At 42.1% G+C, this 18,580-nt stretch overlaps 2 protein-coding genes across 2 annotated transcripts; both read right to left on the bottom strand.

The window, feature by feature from the left end:
- Positions 1-1,545: 1,545 nt before the first annotated feature.
- Positions 1,546-2,510, bottom strand: LOC115204926 (olfactory receptor 11A1-like). The gene has a single exon (XM_029770508.1). It carries the CDS (start codon positions 2,508-2,510, stop codon positions 1,578-1,580), a length of 933 nt encoding a protein of 310 aa, XP_029626368.1. The 3' UTR covers positions 1,546-1,577.
- A 5,232-nt stretch (positions 2,511-7,742) lies between these two features.
- On the bottom strand, positions 7,743-8,887 carry LOC115204927 (olfactory receptor 11A1-like). The gene has a single exon (XM_029770510.1). It carries the CDS (start codon positions 8,885-8,887, stop codon positions 7,937-7,939), a length of 951 nt encoding a protein of 316 aa, XP_029626370.1. The 3' UTR covers positions 7,743-7,936.
- Positions 8,888-18,580: the final 9,693 nt, after the last annotated feature.

Genomic DNA, 18,580 nt, shown 5'->3' on the forward strand with positions numbered 1-18,580 from the left:
CGGCAGACTTGATGACGGTGTTGGAGTCATGCCCGGCCATGCAGTCATGAGTGAACAGGGAGTACAGGAAGGGACTGAGCACGCACCCCTGAGGGGCCCCCGTGTTGAGGATCAGAGTGGCGGATGTGTTGTTACCTACCCTTACCACCTGGGGGCAGCCCATCAGGAAGATCCAGTTGCAGAGGGAGGTGTTTAGTCCCAGGGTCCTTAGCTTAGTGATGAGCTTTGAGGGCACTATGGTGTTGAACGCTGAGCTGTAGTCAATGAACAGCATTCTCACATAGGTGTTCCTTTTGTCCAGATGGGAAAGGGCAGTGTGGAGTGCAATAGATATTACATCATCTGTGTATCTGTTAGGGTGGTATAAAATTGGAGTGGGTCTAGGGTTTCTGGGATAATGGTGTTGATGTGAGCCATGACCAGCCTTTCAAAGCATTTCATGGCTACAGACGTGAGTGCTATGGGTCGGTAGTCATTTAAGCAGGTTAGCTTAGTGTTCATGGGCACAGGGACTATGGTGGTCTGCTTGAAACATGTTGGTATTACAGACTCAGACAGGGAGAGGTTGAAAATGTCAGTGAAGACACTTGCCAGTTGGTCAGCGCATGCTCAGAATACACATCCTGGTAATCCGTCTGGCCCTACGGCCCTGTGAATGTGGACCTGTTTAAAGGTCTTAATCACATTGGCTGCGGAGAGCATGATCACACAGTCGTCCGGAACAGCTGATGCTCTCATGCATGTTTCAGTGTTACTTGCCTCAAAGCGAGCATAGAAGTAATGTAGCTGGTCTGGTAGGCTCGTGTCACTGGGTAGCTCTCGGCTGTGCTTCCCTTTGTAGTCTGTAATAGTTAGCAAGCCCTGCCACATCCAACGAACGTCAGAGCCAGCATAGTACGATTCGATCTTAATCCTGTATTGACGCTTTGCCTGTTTGATGGTTCGTCGGAGGGCATAGAGGGATTTCTTATAAGCTTCCGGTTAGAGTCCCGCTCCTTGAAAGCTGCAGCTCTACCCTTTAGCTCAGTGCGGATGTTGCCTGTAATCCATGGCTTCTGGTTGGGGTATGTACATACAGTCACTGTGGGGACAACGTCATCGATGCACTTATTGATGAAGCCAGTGACTGATGTGGTGTACTCCTCAATGCCATCGGAAGTATCCCGGAACATATAGTCTCTGCTAGCAAAATAGTCCTGTAGCTTAGCATCTGCTTCATCTGACCAGAGAGACCAGAGCCAAGAGACCTGAGCCAAGAGACCTGAGCCAAGAGACCAGGGCCAAGAGACCAGAAGAGGCAGAATGGGTTGGGGTGTAGGGTCATCCCAAGGATCCACTTAGCATCTATTTGAGCACAGCTTGAAGGTAGGGAAGGCCGCTCACCTTGATGCTCTGTAGTTATGCAGTTAACTAGCTAATATGAAACAAAACATTCTGTTACAATACATTATAAACTTTACAATAATATTTGGCCTACAGAGAAATTATTCAAAAATGACACGTATCTGTACCGTCAATAATAGCAACTATAAGTAATAAAACACATAATTAAATGTTACAAAAAAATTACAACCAGGTTATGTTTTAGAGTAACGGCCTAGTAACTTTTTACAAGCCTGCCTGATATTAACCATCCTAATGCCATACATAATAGGATTGAAAAGTGGTGGACATATAGGAAAATAAACTAATAAAATAGTGCGAAGTATAGGTGGAAGATGTGCAGTATCATATCTGCCTTGTATAATTGAAAATAAACAACCAAAGAAGAAGTTCAGCAAAGAGGCTATATGTGACATACTGGTGTTAAATGCTTTCTGTTTCGTCTCTTTAGAAGACTTCAAACATATTAGTAGAATTCTGACATATGAGTATATGGTAGGAAATAAAGTACAAGAAAAAGAGAGCGCAGTGACAACAAGACCCCGTATATTATTCAGCATAGTATTTGAACAGGCAAGCTTGACTACTGAGTAGTTATCACAATACACTCTGTCTAGAACGTTACCACAAAATTGCAGTCGCAAACTCAGGGGGATAATGATGGAGTTGATGAAAAAATAATACACTTGGGGCAGTATAATTAAGCCACAAATGGTTTTAGGTGTCATAATATTGTTATACTGTAGAGGATAACAAATAGACATGTACCTGTTATAGGACATAACTGCTAAATTACAAAATTCTGTTAAAGCATATGTGTACAACATATAAATCTGGAGATAACAATAAAGAAGGGAAATATCATGTGTGTCAGAGAGTAAGTAAAACATGAGAGCAGGAAACAAACCAGTGCTCCCATACAACTGATTAACAAACAAAGCACATAGAAACAGATACATGGGTTCATGAAGGCTTCTTTCAATGCAGATAACTCCAATAAGTAAAGCATTGGCAAGAATGATGACAAAATATATTACAGTTACTAGAGCAAAGTAGAAATACTTCAATCGTCCGATATCACCGTATGCAGCAAGCCTGAAGACCTCGTAGTGAGTAGAGTTTTCCATGGTCCTGTGAGTTGGTAAAGATGTGCTGTCAATGTTTGAAGGAGAGGAGCAAAACCTCTATAGTACTGTAACTTCAATATAACTTAAAACAATGAAATCACAGACCAGATCAGACAACCTAAATTGATAACCTTGACCTGTTCATGTTACAGTGATACATTTGCCATAGCTGTACTCACCAATATAGATGGCTTTTCATTCTCCGTATTTTTTTTTTTAGGACGTTCTCAAGACTTTCATTTTACTAGTCATAAGGACGTTGCAGGATGGTCTCAAGGGAACGTCCCTGCAAACAAACATGAGTCTTTTGACTATTCTCTCATCATTGAGTTCATTTACTTATTTCAACTATTTGAGTTTGGCTTTTCAGTATAGTTGTCTGTTTTAATCGTACTCCTGAATCACTACGATAAGTATAATAGTCTTTCTTGAGTGTACTTTTAACAGACCTAACATTTACTTTGAAGTGCAAAGTGTAGGAATACAAGTGAAATCAATCATTGACATAGACAAGGTGGCATAGCATGAGAATCGGAATGTTGTGAGTTCAAATCCCAGGTGAGGACATGCTTGAATAATAATTACTGTATAAACGAACATGCACAATGTAATCAATGTAATCATCTATGTCAAATATGTGAGTTGAAAACAGTGTATGGTAAAAGCACTGTGTATGCACTGTGTATGGGGGGGATGTCCCTAACATTGTCCAAAGACAAAGGGCTGTGACTGGACCAGAGGTTTACAAATCAGGGACTTGATGGGCTTGGCAACAGTAACAAGTGATGTGTAATGAAACTAGGATATACATGCCCTGGGTATACATGGATAACATTTCTTTGCTACCATCAAGTGACGTCCCCGGGAAAAAACGGGAACAAGACAAAACATTCAGAGGACCCATGACACAATGTCATAAAATCTTAGTTTGAACTGTGATGACCGAACCAAGGCCTTCAGAGGGAACAAAAATCTTTCAATAGCCTACGTTGAATCAAACTTAAAAAATCTAGAAATGAACAGACAACATAGCATCACTTAATGCGTTGAAATCTGAAGGGGATGGCCAGCAGAGATAGCTGGGATGGGATGAAGGAAACCAAGAGTTGGAATCTGGAACTGGAGATGAGTGAGAGTAAAGTGACGGTAAAAATATAAAAATAAAGAAAGACACTAAAAAGGAAGGTTGGTGGTTGGGATCGAAGGGCACTGAACCAGTGGCCATGAGGTTGCTGGTTCAGTTCCCTGAGTTAGCTGGCAGGGGGATCTGTCGATGTGCCCCTGAGCTGGGCGCTTGACCGTGGTCGCTCTGGATGGGAGCATCTGCTAGATGACTAAAATGTAATGCAAATGTTGAGCAGCTTCTCTGCAGGTGGATTGTATATTTTAAAAGTTAATAAAAATAGCGAAAATGGAAAGACCTGCTGCAGCAGCCGTCGTTGCCAATGTCACACTACTACAACACACACTAGCAACTAGCGTGGTAAGATTACAGCTTGCTCTTGCCACTGATTATTTGCTCTTGCTCTCTCAGTACTGATGTGCCTAAACACGTCACTTGTTTTTTTATATACAGTTCCACCCACTGCAGATCAAAATGATGTTGGTTCATTCCACAATCCTGCTCTAATACAGTTGAATGGCAGGGAAAGGGGATACCAAGTCAGTTGCACAACTTTCCACCTTACCGGCTCGAATCAGCGACCTTTTGGTTACCGGGCCCAACGCTCTTAACCTCTAGACCACCTGCCACCCACCTTCTGAAGGCCTAGGCAATGGCTGGCTGAACTAGCTCGTTTTTTTTACCTAGAGAAATCCTGATTGGATATTTTCACTTCACTATTAACCCTGTTCTTTCCAAACTGAACTAAACAAACTGAAGAGATGCAATCAAAAAGATCATTAAAATTATCGAAAAAATGAAAAAGAAATTTAAACAAAATCTTAGAAATCAGGGAAGCCCCCGGGATAAAGCGGGAACTAAAACCTCCAGGTGACAATGACACAACATCCTGACCACTTCACGCGACCATTTGATCATGTTCAGGAAACGTCCTAATGACACATTTTTGCCAGCAGAATATCATTTTTCAGCCCAATTCTAAAAACTGTAAAAAACCATAACTTTCCTAGAAGAGAGCCTTGAGGAACATCATACTTAATTGGCGAATTATAAAGATCAGATACCTAATATGACATAAAACATTCTCAGTGACAATACATTACAAACTTCATGTTTTTTTAGAATTATCTTTGGGCCACATATTTGTATAGTCAATTATAACAACTTAAAAAACACATCATACAATCTTGTTATGTTTTAGGGTTAAGGCCTCGTTCCTTTTTACAAGCCTGCCTGATTTTAACCATCCTAATGCCGTACATAATAGGATTGAAATGTGGTGGACATATCAGAAAATAAACAAATAAAATAGTGTGAAGTAAAGGTGGAAGATCTGCAATTTCATATCTGCCTTGTAGAATCACAAATAACCAGCCAAAGAAGAAGTTCAGCATAGAGGCTATATGTGGTGTACAGGTGGTAAATGCTTTCTGTAAAATACTTAACATATTTCGAGGAAATAGCCAAAGAAAGCACAGTTACAAGACCCCATATTATATTTTTGTGTAATATTTGAACAGGCAAGTAGTTGTCACAATACAATCTGTCTGGAACGTTACCATAAAATTGCAGTCGTAAACTCAGGGAGATAATGATGGAGTTGATGAATAAAGAATACACCCAGGACAGTCCATTTCGGTTGACGATGTGTTCAGATAGTCCCAGGTTGAAGCACGGAAGCAACACTATTACACATAGCCAGAGTGACATTCCTAAAGAAAAATAGTAGTTTGGTAGGGTAGTACAGCACATCAGAAGAATACACATCCTTAATGTTATGAACAAGCTGTGTTAGTGGTCTAAGATCCTGTTAAACAATGTATGTGTGGGGACCCTCTAGTCTGGTACTCTACAATGTAGAAGAAGTATGTAACATCACCATTTGGCTGGACAAGCAATGCTATCAGCTCTCTCATTATCTGTTAAGCAGACGTTTGGGTGCAATGTATTGCGCACCATGTAAAGTAAAGAAAAAGTTAATTGAAACCAATCCAAAGCCTCTGACAAATGGACGGTTTCCTGGACCCAGAATAAGTTTAGTCCTGGACTAAAATACACTTTCATGGAAAATCCGTTGCTTATTCTTGTTCCCAACCACTGGCAGGTATCTTGGTATTGTTGAGGGACTACCTTGTTAGCTTCAGTCTGAATGAGGGAGGCAACACAACAGTCTGAGGAGATGTCATCGTTGGTAGCCTGGCCCCAGATCTATTTGTGCTATCATTCCAACTCCTTGTCATGTATGGAATGACAAGGGGTGGAATGTTAGCACAAACAGACCGGTACCCAGGCTATATACGTATTAGGGCACTATAGTTTTTCCTGACCATATGATCTAACCAGGGAAAATGGAATAACTCAGGACTCTGAGTCCTAGCTATGGTCTAAGAACTAGACCCAGAGCCTTTCCTGCTCAGGTAAAAATGAGGACTGTTATTGACACGTTGACCATATGATCTAAGCAGGGAAAACAGGGAATAACTCAGGACCCTGAGTCCTAGCTATGGTCTAAGAACTAGGCCCAGAGCCTTTCCTGCTCAGGTTAAAATGAGACCGTTATTGACACTCTGGGCTTCCCTAGGCCTACAGTACACTTTCAGAGCCTATCAACCCAGAGGCGATGACAGAAGTTGTGTGTCCCAAATGGCACTCTATTCCCTATATAGTGCACTACCTTTGACCAGAGGCCTCTGATCAATATAGGGAATAGGGAATATATATAGGGAATAGGGTACAATTTGGGATGCAATCAAAATCAGCCGTGCCTCTAATGGAGCACCTCAGGTCTCTACAGGTTAATAGCTGCATTAATTGGTTCCTAGGGAACGAGGTGATAGAGTGGACTAATGACCTGGTACCTAATGACTCGATAAACATGTTTATTATGCTCTTGCAATTGGCTTCTGCTTTCCCCATAGTGAAGTATGCATGGAGTAAAACAAATTACTGGTGTTTCACACATCATTTTCATTGACAGAACTCCAAAACTTTTTACAGCTTTATACAGGATGGATAGAGTACATGACAAATGTGTTTTATACATGCAATCCATCATCATTACCCTTGCTGTATTCTTTTATTCTGTGGGTCAAACATATCTCACAGTGAACCTGGAAAAACAAGATGGGTATGTGGTTGTCCCACCTAGCTGTGTTAAGGTGAATGCACTAACTGTAAGTCGCTGTGGACACAAACGTCTGCTAAATGACATAAATGTAAATCTGGTCCTCCGATTTATAAATAAAACGAAATACAGTATATTCAGTATATTTGTTAATATGAATGAATTATCTGGATTTTGTTAGGACAGAATAAGCTATTCAAATTAGGCAACATGTTACTCTTGTGTCCCAGGTAGTTGCCTTTCTGGTATGACTCAACATTTCTGAGGAATACCAAAGCTAGTCATCTGTCAGATAGCTGGCACACATATATCATGTTACATTGAACAGTTGGCCCTCAGAAAACATGACATGCATCCAGATCTCAGACAGAATACAGTTGGTTTTCATGTTACAATATTTCCCTTAATTTCTTTCTCAAAATGTCAAACAATCCCCAAGCTTGTATGTACTGTACAGGGCCTATTTTCTATTAGGATGGATGTAATGTTGCCAGGTGGGCTATAAGGTGGGTTTACCTTTTCCACATTTACTGTTCCTAAGTTTATCCACTGTTACATATTTAGATACAGCTGTTAATTTAAGTAAGGAATTGAAAGTAATGAACTTCTGTTTTTTTTGTTTATGTAATAATAATAATGTATTACATTTTTTAAGTGCTTTTCATTATACAAGAATAATCTCAAAGTGCATAAAATAAAAGATAAACAAAAAAAGTGTACAAAATATATATATAAGCAAACCATGAAAGCAACAATCAAAATCTAGAAGGAAGGGAAGGCTCATAGAGATGAGTCTTAAGGCCAACTTTGAAGGCCCCAACATTCTGAGCAGCCCTGAGATTGTCAGGAAGGGAGTCCCAAAGGCATGATGCTTGGGATCAAAAGAAACGGCCCTCCGTTGTGTGTATCCAGGTCCTGGTGGCATGGAGCTGTTTGGCGTGGCTTTAACTTAATGGAGGTTCATAGGGGGACAGTAGGCCTGACAGGCAGACGAGTCCGATTCCATTTATTTAGAAAGTGAATAAAAGGTAAATTACAATATTTCACAAATTGTTTTACATGTCTGAGTTTCACCATCCTCACCCCCATTAATTATTGTAACTATAAGTAACAAAACACACAAGTCAACATCACAAAAATCTAACAATCAGGACAGAAAAGGTCACACTAATGTTTAGCTTATGTTTTAGGGTACAGACCTACAGGTAGTATGTTTTTACAAGCCTGTCTGATTTTAGCCATCCTAACTCCATACACAATAGGGTTCAAAAGTGGCTGGCACATCGCAAAGTACACTGACAACATAGTGTGAAGTACAGTTGGAACATTTCTCATAGGCCTATCAAATCTACTCTGGAGCAGATTTAAGAAACAGCCGAAAGAGAAGTTGAGCAGCGAGGCCAGGTGAGGACTACAGGTGCCGAAAGCTTTCTGTCTGGTCTCAATGGAAGATTTCAAACAAACAGTCAGAATCTTAATATAAGAAAACAAAATAGTAATTAAAGGGACGGCGACAGACAAAACAACACCGTAAAGTCCATAGATGTTATTAACTGTTGTGTCTGAAGTTGAACAAGCAAGTTTCACTACCAGGAAGTTGTCACAGTACACTTTGTCTATAAGGTTCCCACACAATTTCAAACGAATAGTTAAAGACAGTGTTATGATGAATTTTACAAAAGAGTACAACCATTTTACACAAACTAAAATACACACCCTGTTGGGTGTCATGACAACATTATACTGTAGTGGATAACATATAGCAAGGTACCTGTCATAGGACATGACCGCTAAATTGGTGAATTCAATAGATCCATATGTGTATAAACAAAACATCTGGAGGTAACAGTACACAGTGGAAACTGAATGGGCATCTGAAACCAAATGAATCATAAGAGCAGGAAACAAAGCAGTGCTACCATACAACTCATTCAAAAACAAACTGCACAGAAACAGATACATGGGTTCATGAAGGCTTCTCTCCATACATATAACCACAATAAGCACAGTGTTCGCAAAAACTATGGAGATGTATAACACAGTTAATATAATGAAATAGAAGTACTTTAAGTGTCCACTGTCACTATATCCAGTTTGCATAAATGACGTGAATTGCGTTGAGTTCTCCATTTTGCTAATAGTACCTATAGAAATATTTGTAGATATTTTTGGTTCACAAGACAAGGATAACAGTGTCTATCAGGTGAAACTATCAATCTCTTATTGATGTCTCATAAATCCTTCATTCTTAGATTTGCATCGATTACCAAGACTCTTTGCATTATTGCCACAATTTTACTCTTTTAAGTGTTTAATCCCATAGGCATCCCCATGGAAAAACATTGTTACCTGTGGCTGCAATGGACCTTGAGTAGTCTATACAGCAAACTTCATTAATCCCTAGTGTAGTTCAATAATATGAATATATTGAATAACAAATACAACTGACGCAATGTCTCAGCTACCAGTCTTTACTTTACTGTTACAAACACTCCAATCATAGTGTGTGAATCAAACAGAAGGCTTGTCGTGCAGACCCATACAGTGGTAAAACTCCCTGGGATAAGTCATATATATACAACTCCCCACCAGAGACCATGGATCAATCCCTGTGTCCACTTATCTCCCTCTTTCTCCCACTTGCCTGTCTCCCCCTCTGATGTCCTTACTGTCTGAATCTAAAAAGTTTTTCAAAAAACACCTAAAACAACAAAAACAGGATTTAAGTCTAAAAAATGATGTAAGTCCAGATCACCTGGTATCTTTCTCCAGACTGCCGTGGTGTAGACATAGGCATACGGTATGTTCTGTTTCAGTGGGCTATTCTACATAAACTACTGTCACTGTCACATCACTGTTCTTTTATACCTTTTAAATAAATAAATAACAGTATACAGCAATTTGTTTACTCAAACTCTAATGACACCCAGAATAAAAGTGTCATGGTGTGGCTCAGCCTCCTGTGGGAGATTAGGTTAGTCCTCAGGCAATAAGTGCAAAAGTGGCTGCTAAACGTTCTCTCTGCCGTCATGACAAAAAATGTAAAGAATTGCAGAAAATGTGCTTTTTAACTGCAATATTTTCTCTAGGCCCCATGACAAAATGTGTAGAATTGTAGAATATTACATTTAAAGCTGAGCATTTCTCTCCACCACCAAATCCCCCCGAAAAGGCTAGAGCCCCCCCTGAATCGGTGGCACGCACAATGCACTCATGGTCGATCCCCATTTTCATTAGATCTGTTCATGTTCAAGTTTGTTTATTATATACACATGATGTACGTGGAGTACACAGTGCAACGAAATGCTTACTTGCAGGTTTACCTCTCGACAATGCAACAACAATAGGAAAGTAGTCATTAACTGAATAAAAGAGTCCAAAAAAATAAATGCTCAATTTAAAAAGTTGGTTTTTCACTTTGCTAAAATATCTACAAAAAGTCACTCAATTGAAATAAAGTAGGATATTTACACATGTGTAAAGGAATTGTGCAAATAGACAATGTGCAGTATTATAAATACAGTAGCTGCAGTCATGGAGTGGGTGTATGTGTGTGTGTGTGTGTGTGTGTGTGTGTGTGTGTGTGTGTGTGTGTGTGTGTTCGAGCCTTTGTATGAGTGAGTGAGTGTGTGTGTGTGTGTTAAGGTACAGGGAGTCAGTGGAAAAACTGTTGTTGTGCCAGGGATCAGTCCCGGTTCAAGAGTTCAGTAGTCTGATGGCTTGTAGGTAAAAACTGTCTATGAGCCTGGAGGTCCGGGACCCGATGCTCCGGTACCCGCTGAAGGGCTTTGAGGTCGTAAACGGAGCAATTTCCATAACAGGCCGGGATGCAGCGGGTCAGGACGCTCTCGATGGTGCTGCAATAGAATTTGGAGAGGACTCGAGGGGGAATGCCTAAATTCTTCAGCCACCTGAGAAAGTAGAGGTGCTGTTGCATCTTCTTGACCAGGGCGGTGGTGTTGTCGGTCCATGTGAGGTTCTCAGTGATGTGGACGCTGAGGAACCTGAAGCTGCTGACTTTTTCCACTGCAGTCCTGTCGATGTGGATCAGGGTGTGTCCTCCCTAAAGTCGACAATCAAATCAATTAGTTTTCCTGACGTTGAAGGAGAGGTTGTTGTTTTGGTACTACACTGCCAGAACTCTGACATCCTCCCTTTAGGCTGACTCATCATTGTCATTGATCGGGCCTTCTACTCAGGCTGGTCACTAGAAACAGACCTTGATTTTGGACATTTGAAAAGGTCCTGAGGACGTCGATATATGCCTTCCTCGGGGCACACCAACAAAACAATGGTACAACACTGGGCTTGAACTCACAAAGCCCAGAACCAGAGCATTCTGGTAAGACCACTATGCCACAGCAGTTCAAAATTCCCTAGCAAGCAGGGAGATTACTTGATGACTAAATGGAAATGGCCATTTTTATTTAATGCTTTCCCCAAACCATAGCTTTAACCTTAACCACTGTGAATGAATACCTAAACTTAACCCTTTGCGTTGTTTCTGTTTTAATCATGTAACCACACGGAATTAACCCTGTAACCACGTCTATTTTTTTACTCATTAATTACACATTCATCCAATTACTGCATATTCCGAAGTGAAACTATGAGATCTGGTTGTACAGGGTTGTCGTCAGCAAACTTGATGATGGAGCTGGTGTTGTGCTTCGCCATGCATTCATGGGCGAACAAGGAGTACAGCAGTGGGCTGAAGACACATCCCTGGAGGTCCCATATTGAGAGTCAGAGTGAACAAGGTGTTGTTGCCAATCCTCACAAACTGTGGGAAGTCCAGGATCCAGTTGCAGAGGGTGGTTTTGAGACCCAGGGCCCTAAGCTTTGTGACAAGCTTGGAGGGAACAATGGTGTTGAAAGCTGAACGAGCGTCTGATAAATGATTAAATGTAATCTAATGTAATTATAGTCAATGAACAGCATTCTTAAATAGGTGTTCCACTTGCCCAGGTATGATAAGGCCGGGTGAATAGCAACGGAGATGGCATCTTCCGTGGATCTGTTGTCATGGTAGGTAAATTGGAATGGGTCCAATTCTGGCTACTGTCTGGCTACTGGCCTTGATGTGGGCCATGACCAGCTTCTGAGGACGTGGCCAGGGATGTCATCTGGGTCGGAGGCTTTGTGAGTATTCACTCACAAAGCGTTTTCCTCAGGTTAGCCTCGGAGTGCAGAAGCACCTGGTTGTCCGGAGCAGAGAGAGACCTCTTGGATTGCTTGGTGTTGATGGCCTCAAAGCGACCATAGAATATGTTGAGCTTGTCTGGGAGGGAGGACTCAGTGGGCATCTCACAGCTGGATTTGCCTTTGTAGTCCGGGATGGCCTGTTGTCCTTGCCACATGCGTTGTGTGTCTGAGCTGTCATATTTTGATTCCAATAATATAATAAGAGTGTTATTATAAGAGTGTTTGTAAAATGTCAAATGTATTCCACAATGTTAGCGGATGATTCATGTGTAGATTAGTCCTTGAACGTATTCTCAAAACAGTCCTGGAGTATTGAATCCGCTCACAGGGTCTCACTATTCTTTCTTCGGGGAGTAGAAACAGGGAGACGTGATCTGACTGGCCCGAAATGGGGGCGGGGGATGGCTCTCTAAACGTCCCGGATGTTTGTGTAAGCATGGTCCAGCATGTTCCGTTGTCTCATACAGGGCATAAAATTAACACCCGCCAACTGCCAAATGCGGGTCAATTTAGGTATTGGCGGGTAAGACTGTTTATTTCACCAACCACGTAGGTGGGTGGTCAATTTGCAGGCCTCTACAGTGCTAGCATTACATTTGCAAGAAGAAAAATGTTCGAGTTGTGATTTATAGCAGGAAAATGTTGCAGTAGCTGTTTTCAAAGTATTTTTGCCGTTTTGTTTTATAGCTGCTAATCACAAAAAGAAATACCAATCTATATCTCGTGCAGCAACACAGCCTGGCTGGGAAGCTTTGTGCACTGCACTGCTCACAGGCATAAAAGTTCATCTAATTTACTCGAAAGTCTACAAAGAGAGACTTTGTCTTTGTGTTTATTGGCTATTTACATTGTTTTGTTCAGAAGGTCAATTGTTTTTCAATTTTTGAGTCTGCTGCTTCAACTGATACAAATAAGTATTCTACTTGTCAGATCCAAATCACACACACAGACACATGAGTGTCACCATGACCACGGTAACCTCTCGTCCTTAAAGTGGCAGCTGAACATTTTGTCTCATCTGATATTTTGTTTAAAAGAGGTAGATTTTTCCATCTACCTGCCACAGTGGCCGGTGAACCAAACATTTAATTGTAGGCCCTGCTCTCGTAGGACAGGAGACATGTTGGTGATATTTAAGGATGTTTTTGTTTTTCTGGTTAAAGGCAGCTTTGGGGTGTAAGGATTCTTGTTGGCTAATGGTCTCGTACAGTTCACTGAGTGCTGACGTGGTGTCGGCGGTATGTACACAGCAGTCATGAAAACAGATGTGAATTCTCTCGGCAGATAGTAGGGCCGGCAATTCAGCATCATCAACTCAAGATCGGGTGAGCAGGAGCTTGTGATTACTTTCGCATCGCTGCAGTATCGAATGTTTATCAGAAAGCACTTTTCAGTCCAGCTTGGATATCCCTTTTCCTTCCTCTTCACCGCCGTTTCCTTAATTTGGGTGATCCAGCTACAGGTAAGCCCGGTATGTGGGAGGCAAAGAAGCATAGTGAGTGAGGGAGAGTTGGAGGGAGAAACTCCCCAAATACAGGTGTGCCAAGCTTGTAGTGTCATACCCAAGAAGACTTCATGCTCTAATTGCTGCCAAAGGTGCTTCAATTTATGAAAATGTGATAAATAAAATCTGAAATATTTTATAAATGTGCAAAAATTTCCCCAACTTTTTTTGCTTTGTCAATATGGGTTATTATGTGTAGATTGAGGGAGAAAAAAACAAACATTTCAAAAGAGTGAAGGGGTCTGAATACTTTCCGAATGCACTGCACATCCTGGCAAAAGCAAAGCTCATTGCTTATAAGCAGAGATGGGTTGCCAGGCTGGCACCGTACGAGTTTGACATCAAGTACATCGCTGGTCCCAAAAATGTCGTTGCAGATGCCCTGAGCAGAGAGCACTTCATACGACCCAGTGCACTCCACCGCCTGACGAGGTTTCCGTACGAGACATTACTAGGCGAAGCTAATGCTGTGCGCACAGACCGAGTGCAAGATGTGTTTCGCTGGTCCACTCATCCCTTTGACAAAGCCTCTAACACCAATGAGTTAGTCATTAGCTGCCAGTCTGCTGTTGCCACCCCATCTGGTGCTTTATAAAGAGAGGAAGTTGCTGCTGTTCTTCACTCAAACAGGCGCTGGGTGGGGATGTGTGTTCCCGTGCACTGCTGTTGCCACAGCTTCCACAAGCTGTGATGCTATCAGAGCAATCCGATGTCGATGTCCTGCCACAAGACTAACTGATGAGTAAGCAGCGTGATGATGACGTGATGAGCAGAGTGATCTTCTTTGTGGAGCGGGGACGAAGACCGTCACGGAGAGAGCGTCCTCACGTGTTTGTCGAGATTCTGCGTCTTCTCAGAAGTTGGGACAAGCTGACCAAAAATATGGGTGAATTGTATCGAGTTTCAAAGAACACGGTTACAAACCTCTATGTGATCCCAGCCGCCATGAGAGACATAGAGTTAAAGCGTGTTCATGATGAAGCTGGCCACCAGGGACAACAGTGGACGATGTACCTGACAAGACATGGTCTGGAGAGGGATGTCAAGGAGTATGTGTGGTGCTGCAGGAGATGCGTCATGAGGAAGACTCCTGATCCGGTGGCCAAAGCTCCACTGGAGAGTATAATCACAACTGAGCCTCTCAAACTATTGTGCAGACTTTTGGTCTGCAGAAGATTCCACAAACAAGTCCCTGGATGTGCTCGTTGTTACTGACCACTTCACCAAATTGGCTCATGCCTTCTTGTGTCCAAACCAGTCTGCTAAGTCTGTGGCTCATCAGTTGTGTAACAACTACTTCTGTGTCTACAGGTTACCTCGTCGTATACACTCAGATCAGGGAGACAACTTGGAGAATACTCTAATCGCCGAGCTATTGAGTGTTGCAGGCGTTCAGAAGTCCCACACCACGCCATACCATCTGATGGCCAATGGGTCCTGTGAAATGATGAATAGGACGTTGGGAAACAACCTGGGCTCTGCCGGCGAGAGAAAGGCACAGATGGCCTCAGGCTCTGAAGTCTGTCACATTTTCATTAGGGAGGCACCGACATGACATTTTTGGCTTATACCGATATCCGATATTTTCCTTGCCAAGAAAAAAAAGATACAGATAACCGATATTTAAGATTTTTGCGGCCTTTTATGCATTCTAGTACAGTTAAATAGTTACACACACACACTCAAACACATGGACGCAGCGGCCTAAGGCACTGCATCTCAATGCAAGAGGCGTCACTACAGTCCCTGGTTGGAATCCAGGCTGTATCTCATCCGGCCGTGATTGGGTCCCATAGGGCAGCGCACAATTGACCCAGCGTTGTCTAGGTTTGGCCGTGGTAGGCTGTCATTGTAAATAAGAATTTGTTCTTAACTGACTTGCCTAGTTAAATAAAGGTTGCACACACACACCACACTGACCAAGAAGTTATTTTGTTGGCATTTACGTATGTTCCCATTACCAGTAAAACATAATCAAACCTGTTTCTTCCACTTTCTTGCTGTGCTGTTTCATTGTTCATTTGTTCAGTCATTTCATTCTCAACCAGGATCTCATCATACATGTCAAGCAGAGAAGTTTCAGCTCTGTCTGTCCATGGCCTCTCTTCCTCTGTGCGCACTGTCACTGTGTCCGTTTCCATCTTGTCCAGCTGTGTATGTAAAATGTCACATAAACCCTGTTTCTTGTCTGCATCGAACTAGCGGTCCTTGTACCTAGCATCGAGCATGGTGGCGACACAGTAAAGAGGCTCAGAGAGAATGCCACCGAATCGCTTGTTCACAGCCTCGAGTACTTTTGTAAGTTTTAACCCCACGTTCTGTGTCGGCAGTTTTGTTGAGCAGGTGTTTCATTGCCATGACAAATGATATCACGTCTGCTGCAGATGCAGTTGATGAGCTTATTTCTCAAGTCAGTTGTTCGAACGGCGCTAGGAGTGTGTTCATGTTTCCAAGTTTCAAACATGTTTTGAAATGGCAGCAGCGGAATGAAAACCAGAACATTCTTGAGCATGCAATATGGCTTTCCTCAGTACGAAATCCTTGTTGACCCACTGTACTGTCAGACTCATAATGCTCATGGGGCTGACATCGCTGGTCCAAATGACAGTCATGAAGCTAATAGCAGTGACGCCCATAGCAAGTAGCTCATGGATGCGAGTTTCAACAATACTGTGTAGCTCCGGTACGGCAACATCTGAAAAATAGTTTGTATCGGGGCTCGACCAGTCGGCGAAAGCCAACATCATCCACGACAGAGAACGGTTGATTGTCAAGGGCAATGAATTCCACTATCTTGGCGTCAATGGATTTCTCCTTTGAATTGTCTCGCTGAAATGAACTTACTCTTTCAAATGACTGCTCAACTTGAACTTGTTTAGTTGTTGGAAGTGTGCACTTAGTATGTTTCTGCTTTTGTTCTGTGTAGCGCTGTATTTTTTGTGGCGTCATTACATCATCTACCTACGTTACATAGGTATGCCCATTAGTACACATTGGTATTAAACTAGACATCAGGCCGATGCCGATGTTGGCATTTTTAGCTAATATCGGCCGATTCCGATATGCTCACCGATATATTGTCCCTAATTTGCATACAATTGTACAATCTATGAGACCACAGGCTTTGCCGATTTCCTGCAGTGGATGATAATAATGATGCTGAGTAAAGAGCAAATGTGTAGGTGTTGGAGCTGCCCTCTGAAGGAACAGGTGACATGAGCCTGGCTATCTTCTCCGATGTCAGAGCACTCTCGTTTGAGTGTACCAGAGCGCAGAATAATGAATTTACCCCATTGAATATGGCCGGTGTCAGTAAACGTCGGCCAAAAAGTGTAATTAAATTGTTGCCAGCAGCACAGTTACAGTCAACAACTATCTGGATAACACGACTGCCTAACCAGCTCTGCTAGGGCGAGTAAAATGGTCAGAGTGGTCTCATTTGTGTCTAGTAGCTAGCAAGCTAGCCAACGTTAGCTTGGGTGCTTGACTGCCGTTGAAAGGTCAGAACTCTCAAATCAACCCTACTCTTCGGCCCAAGCGTCTGAGAGCAAAACGCTCTGAATTTACGAGCACACTCTGGCACTCCAGATTGAATTTAAGAACAACTAGTAATTTGTTATGCTAACTAGCTAGCAAATTGGTTGCATAGCAACATCAACTTCCGGTAGACAGGTGAAGAGTTAGTACGCTCAACGTAAAGGATACTGTTTATTTACAGTATACAAAATTAACTGATAGTATATAGTATGTGATATATGTTCATTAAGTATGTAGTATACAGTATGTTAGTATGAAATTCGAACACAGCTGTAGTGATTCTGTCTCTTCATAACTAAATCTACAGAGCTGATTATCTACAGGTATCAGATATGAAGGTAAGACCCAGATGCAGACCACGTCGGATAACCAATAGTTTAATAATCCCAAAGGGGCAGGCAAATAGACAGGTCAAGGTAGGCAGGGGTAAATAGTCCAGAGAAGTGAGGGAAAGGTACAGGACGGCAGGCAGGCTCAGGCAGAGGTCGGTAATTCAAAGGTTGGGCAAAGGTACAGGATGGCAGGCAGGGTCAGGGGCAGGCAGAGTGGTCAGGCAGGTGGGCTCAGAGACAGGACAGGCAAAGGTCAAAACCAGGAGGACAAGATAAACACAGTCTGGGGAAGAGCAGGCGCTGAGACAAAATGCTGGTAGGCTTGAACAAACAAGACAAACTGGCACAGACAGACAGAAAACACACTTAGAAATACACAGGGGATAATGGGGAAGATGGGCGACACCTGGAGGGGGGGTGGAGACAATCACAAAGACAGGTGAAACAGATCAGGGTGTGACAACAGGGTTATTATTGGTGATTCCCCTAGCCACTCTATTGTAAGCCAATGGGTTTATTGGTTTTCATTTTTAGCTTGCTTTCAACCAATGGAAACCTCCTGGGGTAGCATGAGGGGCGGTGTGTGAGTTAGAATCGTCCCAGTCAACAAGGGCCAAACCAGCGATAAGTTAACTGCTGCAAAGCACTGTACATCAAAAACGCAGATCGGAAAGTACAAGTTATATCAATTTGTTTATAAACATTTCTGGAATATTGTACATGAGATGTGATGTTTTGTTTGTGAATATTTGTGGTACATTTGTTGAATATAATTTCAGTAAATGCTAGCTGGTTATTCACGGTTTTATGTATTTTGTACAGCGCGGGTGGAGAAAGTAGAATGATCTATGGAGGCTGCATTGTATGACGTACTATCCATGCTGTTTTTCTATCAGATAATAAATCTGTGACTGGTGCTACATGCTGGAGTCCTTGTCGATGAATGATTGTTTACAATGCAAGAAGAGCACTGTTACACTTGAATATAGATAATATCCCCATAATCTAAAATAGACATAAACATGGCCTGGCCAATTTCCTTCCTATTAACAAAAGTCAGACATGCTTTGTTTCTGTAAAATAACTTCAACTTCTTCACCAGCTCAGTGACATGTTTTTTAAATGACAGTTTGTCATCAAGCCAGATACCAAGATATGTGTAGGAAGGAAGGAACTAAATTTCTCTACCATTAGTAATAACTAGTTATTACAAATTCATTTAAATCTGGCTTATGGGACCGAGAA

Source organism: Salmo trutta, chromosome 13 (assembly GCF_901001165.1).
Source record: "Salmo trutta chromosome 13, fSalTru1.1, whole genome shotgun sequence".
Taxonomy (NCBI): domain Eukaryota; kingdom Metazoa; phylum Chordata; class Actinopteri; order Salmoniformes; family Salmonidae; genus Salmo; species Salmo trutta.